This window comes from Pagrus major, chromosome 12 (genome assembly GCF_040436345.1).
Source record: "Pagrus major chromosome 12, Pma_NU_1.0".
In the NCBI taxonomy this organism is placed as follows: Eukaryota; Metazoa; Chordata; class Actinopteri; order Spariformes; family Sparidae; genus Pagrus; species Pagrus major.
The window spans coordinates 27,486,012-27,496,308 of NC_133226.1; the positions used below are offsets into that span (position 1 = coordinate 27,486,012).

Genomic DNA, 10,297 nt, shown 5'->3' on the forward strand with positions numbered 1-10,297 from the left:
AAGAGCAAAGACAATTGAATAAGATGACGTTTATTTACTTAGTAACGTTGTTCAATGTTAAAAGTACCCAAAAGTCATACTAGATATGGTGTTAAAATATTATTATGTAAGTATGAAATAGCATAAAATGAAAATACTGTACTTAAGTACAGTACTTGAACATTTAAAAAAGTATGTGTAAATGTACTTTGTTTACATTCCATCACTGGTAAAAAAAAAAATAAATAAAAAAAAATGAATAAAAATGAAAATAAAGGTAACCAAAAGTCATACCTGTGTAAAAGTAAAGATATCGTGTTAAAATATTACTTTGGTAAAGGAGAAAGTCGACCATGTGAATAGTACTCAAGTAAACGTATCTGATATTAAATGTACTTAAGTATCAAAAGTACAAGTAAAAGTAAATTATCAGATCTGATTTTCATCTTTTTCCTGATTATCAGAATTAGCTTCTTTTTTTGTTCTATTGTCGATAAAATTAATTAATCTAAAAATGTTCTACGTTGATGCTGCTTGTAATCTGCAAAGAAACTAGTAACTTAACTTATAAAGTAAAAAGTTCAATATTTGCCTCCAAAATGTAGTAGAGTGGAAGTATAAAGTACAAGAAAATGGAAATACTCAAGTAAAGTACAAGTATCTCAAATTGTACTTGAGTAAATGTACTTGGTTACTTTAAGTGATGTAAAAAGTACCCAGTAGTCATACTTGAGTAAAAGTAAAGACATTGTGTTGACAGTGAAAGTCACCCATAGGAACAGTACTTGAGTAAAAGTCTTAAAGTATCTGATATTTAACGTACTTATGTACTTAACGTACTTAAGTATCATGAGTACAGGTAGATTACATTTTAATTACTTCACGTGTGTGTATACTGTAACAGATTATTGGATCAAATGTTCAGAATTATTCTGATGATCAGTTTTTGTCATCCGATTGAGATCCAATAAATCAATTTAAAATGAATGTAATCTGTAAAGTAACTAGTTATCATGTGCATGTACTTGAGTAAAAAGTGCAATATGTCTCTCTGACATGTTGTGGGGTGGAAGTGTAAAGTAGCAGAAAATGGAAAAATTATTAATTTTTGATTGTGGCAGCTTCTCCTCCACAGTTTGCTGTGTTAACATCTCAACATGGAAAACAATCTGTTGTGTGTGTGAACGGGTGAATGCAGAATGTTTGAGTGAGCCTGCACCAGCAGCTGATGACCACATGAGGTCAGCAGTGATCAAAGAACAGGAGATACAGTTGACGTCACTGCAGATTTAAGATGTTTAGTTTGGAGTGAAGGTGGAAAACATTTGAATTAAACATGAGTCAGAAGGATCTAATGAGATCACAGAGGACATCTACTAATCCTCTGTCCATCCACTACTTTCACTTTAAGTACATTTTCCTGATATGTCTTTAATATGAACGTATTGATTAGTGCAGCTTAAAGTTTTGAAACATCAGAATTTATCTTGCTGCCTGTCTGAGACATCAGTCTTAAGTTTTAGACATTAACGTGTCTGTTACTCTCTATAATAAGTTACTGTGCTGGAAGAAGTACTCAGATATTTTATTTAAATAAAAGTAGAAATACTTCAGAGTCCTGCACTCAAAGTCTCAGGTAAGTATTAGCAACAAATTGTACTTTAAGCATCAAAAGTAAAAGTACTTAATATGCAACATGGTCACAGTTACATGTATTAAATCTTTATCCTGTAAAAATCTTTCTGAGCTGCATGTGAATGTTGTCAGGGTGGAGCTACTTGTATCATCTGTTTGTAGCGTTGGTAGTTTCATCTATAAAATGCTTGTTAATACAAACGGATCGTAAGTGTGACAAACAAATACTAAACTGAAGAGTAACTAACGCTGTCAGATGAAGTAAAAAGTATATTTCTCTCTGAATGTAGTGAAGTAGAAGCATACGATGCAAATACTCTGCTCGAGTAAATGTACTTAGTTACATTCCAGAAGAGGAAACAGACCGAGTCTCTCCTGATTCTTGACTTCTCTGACTTTCCCCATAAAAAGGAAAATGAAGGCTTCTGGAGACTTTGATTGCACCTGACGAGCTGTACGGACCCATTTTATGTTTGTCTGGTTGTTTTTCTGTTGAAACAGAGCAGATGTGTTGATATCAAGCTTCTCCTCACAACACTGGAATGTTAGTTATCCGTCTGACTGAGCGGCTCTGCACTGGATCCGTCCTTCATGAAGGTTATAAAGTTCAGTTTTTACTGAAACAGTTTTATTAACAGTAAACTGTTAACAGGTGGCCTGTACCTTCATCATACAGCTGTTGTTGTTCATACTGAGTAAACTACTGCTTCCCCATTAAAGGAACAGTTCACACAAATTTAAAATTCAGGCATTATCTCTTTTCTTTATACTCCTGGAGTAACCAGGGGGGAGACCCTGGATTATTTGAGGCTCTGTTTACTGCAGCCACCACCCCACTGACCCCCAACACTAATCCTCATGAGCGCACACACTTACAGGGCTCCCTGCCATCGGACACATGCTCCCCCTAAAGTGTGAGCGAGAAGAGACCTTCTCCACAGTTTCACTGCAGCATTTACTATTAAAAAAACAAGTGAAGTAGCTGAGTCTGCTGTAATCCAAGTCTGCAGAAGCCCTGAGATCACAAACTGATCCGAGAAGATGTTATCTGCACCCTTTTTTAAGATGAAATCTTCACTGTAGCTGTTAAGCTAAAAGCGTTAGTGCACCAACTGCCTGAAGTGAGTGCACGAGCTCGACTGACGAGCTGTTTGGATCCTTTTAATGTTTTTTTGATTGTTTTTTCCGTTTTAAATCAAGTCTCCAGATGCTTCAGTTTAGCAGAATGCTGCAACTCTGTTTTACTGTGAAGCTCCAGAAATGTTCTGTGGACTTCACCTGACTTCACCTGAGGAGATGATGGCTGAGTTTACATTTTTAGGTGAACTTCAGCTGTGTGTCATACTCTCATCCTACTGTTGGCGTCTTTATGTAAATCTTCATTTTTTATCTCAGCTGTCAAATGACTAAGTGGAGTATACAGAAGCATACAATGGAAATACTGGAGTAATGTAGTACTTGAGTAAATGTTGTTGAATATGAAGCGTGCACACACACACACACACACACACACACACACACACACACATGTAGAGTTCAGTTCTGCATCAGTGGAAAAACTGATCACCCGCTGGCTGGAAAACGTACCCACCCCCACCTCAAGGGCCAAACCGAGGTCTCAGCACCAGGCTGGCTGCTCCACTTGCTGCACCTCCTCCTCCCTCCTCCTCCTCCTCCTCCTCCCTCCTCCTCCTCCCTCCTCCTCTTCCACCTCCCTCCTCCTCCTCCTCCTCCCTCCTCCTCCTCCCTCCTCCTCCTCCCTCCTCCTCCTCCTCCTCTCCACAGCGAGGCTTCCACTGGATAAAAAACTGAAACCAAACTTATTTTTTCCCTTCTCTTTATTCGTTTGGCAGAAACAAATGGGAATAGATAGGACACTATCTATGGACTCGACAGACTCCCTGAAACCAGACGTCACTAATAACAGCAATACTTCATTTATGAGTCCTCATTATCCGGTCCAGGACCAGATCCTTCACCGTCCAGGACCAGATCCTTCACCGTCCAGGACCAGATCCTTCACCGTCCAGGACCAGATCCTTCACCGTCCAGGACCAGATCCTTCACAGTCCAGGACCAGATCCTTCACAGTCCAGGATCAGCTCACTTCATTTCAGGACAAACAAAACACATGGCGGAGCTTCGTGTGCTCGTCCTCGGTGTGAAGAACAACTCCCACTGATACATTTCAAGGGTCTGCAAACACATGAAGTATTCAAACAACAGTACATTCTGAGAGCTTTACAGGACATCAGCCACTCTGATGCTGGGAGTAGTTTATTCTGACTGTTAGTGGTTCCCTTGTTGAGTTCATACTCTCACACACGGTTCACAGATCCAGGCTCGCTGGTCGTGTTTTTAAGGCAAGAGTGACATCATCAGCGCAGCCTGGATCAAGCTGACCAATCATTCTGCGATCATAACTATCTATGTACAAAATATATATAATCACACGTATTTACAGGACACGTGGTGGACACGGAGACGAAGCCTCTCCGGGCGTCCGTCACGATTGACGGACACAGCACCTCTAGTGGCAGAAAGACAAAGAGACACACTGAGAAAAAAACTTGGCACTTGTAAATTTCTCCCACAGAAACACAAAACAGACACGTAGAGTCAGTTCTAGTGGTAAACAATGCACACAGGCCGGCCTCGTCAGGAGAGGCAGCTGCTGACTCTGATTGGCCCGTTTCTCTTCTTCTTCTACAGAAGGATGATCCTCAGAGGAGGCAGATGAGGCTCTTCCCCTCCTCGATCTCCTCCTGGACTTTGTCGCTGGAGGTGGCGATCTCGGCCCACGCAGAGAAGACGGCGCAGACGAAGGTGAGCACGGTGCCGCCCATGGCGGTGTAGAAGGCCCAGCCCATGGAGCAGAGCCCGGCCCGGTACGGAGCCGCGTCGGGGCCGCAGTACAGCTGGACCTTGTTTGAACCCCAGCCAGCAGGGTACAGCATCAGACCCAGGATCAGAAACAGACCTGAGAGAGGGAGCAGAGAGACGAGACGTTATTAAAATATAAATGACACAGCAGTCCAGACGACACAGTGGTGAGCAAATTCATTCTTGACTTCAGGACGGTTCTGGATCATGTTACTGACATTAAAGGAAGTGAGTCAAAGGTCAAACTGAGAAAAAGGTGCAGAATAAAAGTCTCTCTTTTCTTTAAAATCATTATCATGATCGTGAATTAATCATTTTAAATGTTTGTCAGCCTGTCTTGCTGTTTAACCTGCTATGAAATGATATTTACTGTTTGTCGACCGTACGCAGTGTTATTGACTGAATGTTGCTAACATAACGTTAGCTGTCTGAGCGAAGGGTTCAATGAGCTGAGCGGACTCCCGGTGCTAAGTCGTATCTAAGGTGTGTCCCATTTACTGGAGTAGGTAACAGCGTTTCCATTACACAAGGACCTGATGGGACTGTAATGATTGCTGTTGCCAGGGAAACGGAGTCACTGCTTGTGAAAATGTTATATTTTGATCACAAAACACACGAAAACTTACGGAAATGGTCTCAATGTTTTTTCTTTGTCAAGTGATCGTAGTATAAACAGGATAAAGACCGACGAGGTGTCCATTATCAGGAATTAATGGGCTTTGCAGAGGAAACCTTCACACTGAACTATCCGTCAGCAAAAACCCTTCAACAGGTCCAATGTGCTTCGGTTCTGGGGGACTGCAGCATCATCTCTTCTCTGCTACGAAAACATTTCCTGCCAAACTGCCGTCACGGCATCCAAAGCATCCCATCAGGACGTAAAAAAATGTTACACCAGGCAGAAATGATTTCCTGTCGACTGTCTGAAACTGAAGATAATCAGAGCGAGACCTCCAGGACAGAGAGACCTGAACCTGGATCTTGACACACATGTCTGTCAGAGAGCAGAGAACAACAGGAAAAGGTAGCCTGCCCCAGTCACCGGCTGACCCTCCGGCGTCCTGCGTCTCAGGGGAAGGATGAGGTCACTTCCTGACCCACTTGGCTTCACTGACACAGAGTCCGGGTCTGAAAAGTGAAGCCAATGCAGAAGTGCAAAAGAGTGATCCAATCACACATGGACATCTCTGAGTACAGGTGTGAATGAACACATCTGAGATCCGATGACTCAGAACACTCTCAGAGGTCCATGTGGTCCACTGTAATGTAAAACAACATGTTTGGTTTCTGTTAACCTGCCGATGTTTGTGAACACGCCGTCTGTTTCAACGGATCCAACCACTGAACTAGTAACCACAACATCACCAGACTCCCTTAACAAATGTAGTGATTTTAAGAGTTGTTTCATGAGGAGAAACTTAACAAACTTTGTGAAACGGAAGTAGAACATTTGCTGAATTAACAAGAAGCCCAAATAATTATGAATGTGTTGTACACAGTGTTTCGCAAAGTTTGTAAAGTTCCCCCTGAATCAATAACTCATTAAATTGAGCTGTTTTCAAAGTTTGGGGACTTTCTCCACAACAACCACAAAGATGCTTGTGGAGAAAGTCCCCAGACTTCCTTTAAAAATTGCTCAATTTTGTGAGTTGTTGACTTAGGAGGGACTTTATAAACTTTGTGAAACGCTGTCTCTGACTAATTCTTCATTATTTGGGCCTTCTTGTAAATTCGGCAAATGTTCTACATGAAGTTCTTTCTTTCTTTGTGTAAAAAACACTGTTTGTCCCGGCGATGTACGTGTTTATTTGCATACAGAGCAGGACGCTGACAGATCAAGACTCACGTCAGGTCTGAAGACCTTCAATTAGATGCAGCTGACTATAATAAAACAACCTCCATTATTTAATAAGTCTTTTCATGTCATGAGGTCTCCATCCTTTCCTCTGCTCTTCACTTCCTCCAGACGATCGGCCTTCCACCAATCACAGCTCGGGAGGAAACATTTACAATAACGCGATTACAGATAATAAATGAAGCGGGCCGCTCTCACTGCTTTTCTTCATAAAAACAAAAAGTGGAGGTGAAACTGTCTCGCTCTCCTTCTCATTCTCTCCTAATCTCTCTCTCTCTGCTTCCTCTCCTTCTCCTCCCGTTCTCTCGCTCTTAAAGCGCCCAATATCGTATTAAACAAGGAAATGAAAACTAGGTCATAAATTCTTTCCACATGTTGCTGCACTGCCCTGACGTCCAGACCGGCTCCAGTGATGGATTGAAGGTATGGTTTTAATTCCCAACCCCACCCCTCCTAAGACCCCCCTCCACACACACACACACACACACACACACACACACACACACACACACACACACACACACACCTCCTCCACCCTCCTCTCTCCGGGCTGCTGGACCTTCTAACCTAATATCCCGCTGCACTCCACCCGTCCAGCCTCACTGCTCCCTCTGCACTGGCTCTCGTCTCCATTAACTTCTAGCCTGTCAATTCTCCACCATCAATCCGATTCTGATAGCTGCCTCCACCTCCTCCTCCACCTCCTCCTCCACCTCCACCTCCACCTCCTCCTCCCTGACCTCTGCTCCCACAGCCTCCACCCTGTAATGCAGCACAGCAGGCCTCCTCTGAGAAACCTGCCCACCCTGACCTCCTTTCCAGGAAAAGAGGAGCTGGAGGAGAGACAGCAACAGGAAACACTGCCAATCTGTCACTTACAGTGGTTACAGTGAACCGCTGATGGAATGTAACTAAGTACATCTACTCAAGTACTCAAGTAAAATTAGGAGCTACTTGTACTTTGAGGATTTCCCACTACTTCATACCTCCACTTCACTACATTGTGGAGGCAAATATTGTACTTTTTACTCCACTACATTTATCTGATAGCTTTAGTTACTAGTTACTTCCATCCATGTTACCCTCCATCAGCATGGGGGAGATCATGACTGAGTTTACAGTGAACTGTTCCTTTAAAGTATGTTGTGATTAATTGGCTGTCAATGATAAATATTTTTTATTGTTACACGTTCGCTCTACATCTGGTTTGCAGCCACACCTCCACTGTCAACACAGATAACCAGGAAGAGCTTTTAAATTCACAGGAATCAGTTCTCTTATCAGTCACAGCTGACAGTTCTGCGCTTTTGCAGTGAGAATTATCATCAGGGAGTAATCCTGCTTTAATTCCTGTAAATCATTGTTGTGTTTCCCGCTCGTCCAGGTCACGGTCAGCAGCTCAACCTGTGATAAGGTCTGTGATTCACGGCTGGAGGGAAAGTTTATGGAAGGTAATAAAAGTCTTTCGACACTGAAGAATTGCAGACAGTTTTACGGCCAAGTTTGTTTGCCGTCCTGTCTCTAATCCTGAGTGACGACAAGTGAGCGAGGCGTTCAATAAATGTGCAGAGAATCACTTACAGGTAGTCAAACCGGAGGACGAGAAGTCTCCAACTGCGAGGCTGCCGGAGACAGAGTTTACCCGTCTGACCCTCGACAGAGGAGCGTCTGTTTTAGTCATCCGATTACGTAAAGTGAAGGGAATGGATTTACCTTCAGCCTGACCGTCACTTTAATGGCATCTGAGAAACTGCGGCCATCATAAAGTGTGTCACAGGGGACGAAAAGAGTCTGAAGTTAAAGAGTACAAGTGACATCAGTGTATGTGAAGATTGGGTTAATGGGCTTTGGGGCGAATCCAGTGCAATGACGTGACCATCTCTGGCAACGGCTTCACAATCTTCCCATCTGAGGTCAATCACTTCCCCAAACATCTGCCGTCTGGCTCCAGTTTTCTCATTACTGGAGGGTCGGCACGAATAGTGGAAATAGTGATTAGTAGAAAGTCAGTGTGGTGGATATCAGTGAGAGTGATATCACTCACAGGCCTCGAGGAAAGAAATCAGTCAAATTAAAGACTCATGCATACAGAATGATTGATCGAAGAAACATCAGCAGTTAGACTCTGAGATCTGGTATCAACATCTGCCCCGAGTGATCCTATATCCAATAAACACGTACATCAACGGGACAAACAGTGTTTTTTACACAAATAAAGAAATATCTTACTGTAGAACATTTGCCGAATTTACAAGAAGGTCCAAATAATGAAGAATTAGTCAGAGACAGCGTCAGAGACAAGTTTATAAAGTGTCTCCAACTCAACAACTCACTAAACTGAGACATTTGTTAAGGGAGAAGAAGTAGCCTATACTGGTAAAATGTTTCTTCTTTCATAAATTGAGTGTAAATGGTGAAATCAGTGTAAACAGTGTGTTCAAACAGCTGCTGAATGTTGGCAGGTCAGACTTTAGCACTTTAGACACAGAAGCAGACAGGCTGGTACAGCCATGCTGCCACAAACTGACACTTTTTACAAGGAAACAAACAACTTCAGGTTTTCATTTAATGCTGAATTTACAAGAAGGCCCAAATAATGAAGAATTTGTCAGAGGCAGCGTTTCACAAAGTTTATAAAGTTTCTCCTAACTCAACAACTCACTAAATTGGGTGATTTTTAAAGGGAGTCTGGCGACTTTCTCCACAAGCATCTCTGTCACCTGTGGAGAAAGTCCCCAGACTTTTAAAACTGCTCAGTTTAGTGAGTTGTTGAGTTGGGAGGAACTTTATAAACACGTGAAACACTGTGTACAACACATGTGTAATTATTCGGGCCTATTTCTTTCTCTGTGTAAAAATCATTGTTTGTCCCGGTGATGCACGAGCGAGGAAGTGAGATCCCGTCAAGACTCATGTTAATGCCAGGTGTGATCCGACAGACTTGAAGCTGTCTGCTTGTGATCAGGTCACTCAGAACAGATAAACACCAGGTGTGATGGGCCTCAGATGTCAGACAGAAGGCATTGTGGGTCTAATCTCTTCCTGTGGTTGAAATGAGTGAAGGGTTATCGGCCTTCAGCTCCACCGGCTCGGAGGAAACCCTCCCGCCTCCTCAGCTGTTTGAAGCTCCTCTCGCCCCCTTTCCTCTTCCACATCCTCATCCTCTCCACAATGAGGAGACTCAGCGGTGAGTTTCCTCACTTTCATTACCTCAGCCTGTGTCTCAAACACACTCCTTTATATAGATGGTAAATAGAGGGCTTTCAGGTTATGTAACACTATCTCTGGTGGCTGTATTCTTGTGGCGATGAGCAAACTCTGTTTCTACATTTGAAGCTTGACAATTGACCGTTTGCTAAACCTTCCTCCAACAGTGATGGTTCAATTACAGCCTTGTAACCATAACCAGGCACCAGGGTTTCCATTAGACAAAGACAAGTTAACCCACTAACCCACGTCCCGGAGAAATGGAGGGAAATAATCTGTTTATTGAGCCTGAAAACAAATCACAAAGGTCGCTGATGCCGTCCCTGAACAACTGAAAGCGTCTGTAAATGACAACATGGAATAAGACTCAAAAATCAACTGTTGTTTAAATCCTTCCCAACACGCCCACCGCCTTCTGTTCGGTCTGCACCAAATAAACAAGCGTGGGAGGAGGACAGCCATAATCAGCAGAGAGCTGAGGGCTACAGTCTGAAGGAAGAGGAGGTTCAGTCATGATCTCATGGCCTCCTCCAGGCCATAACTCACCACAGCCAGTCACCACTGCCGACACACCATCACACACACACCCCTCATACAGATACGCATGCGTGTTCGACGCTCGCGTCAGAAGAAGCTCCAGCTGACGGGGCGGGAGGTAAATATTTGCGTGAGGGTGGAAACAAACTGCCGTGTGTTTTAAACTCCTGACCGGTCGCTGGTAAGAGTCGACAGGAGGCT

At 43.1% G+C, this 10,297-nt stretch overlaps 1 protein-coding gene across 2 annotated transcripts in view; it reads right to left on the reverse strand.

Moving 5' to 3' along the window:
* Positions 1-3,434: 3,434 nt before the first annotated feature.
* The window catches only part of LOC141006021 (LHFPL tetraspan subfamily member 2a protein), a 39,646-nt gene continuing 32,783 nt past the window's right edge, over positions 3,435-10,297 (reverse strand). For both annotated transcript variants that reach the window (XM_073478104.1, XM_073478103.1), the window contains one exon: positions 3,435-4,594. In XM_073478104.1, the coding sequence (XP_073334205.1) occupies positions 4,338-4,594 (257 nt within the window). In that variant the 3' untranslated portion in view covers positions 3,435-4,337. The remainder of the gene's footprint in view (positions 4,595-10,297) is intronic.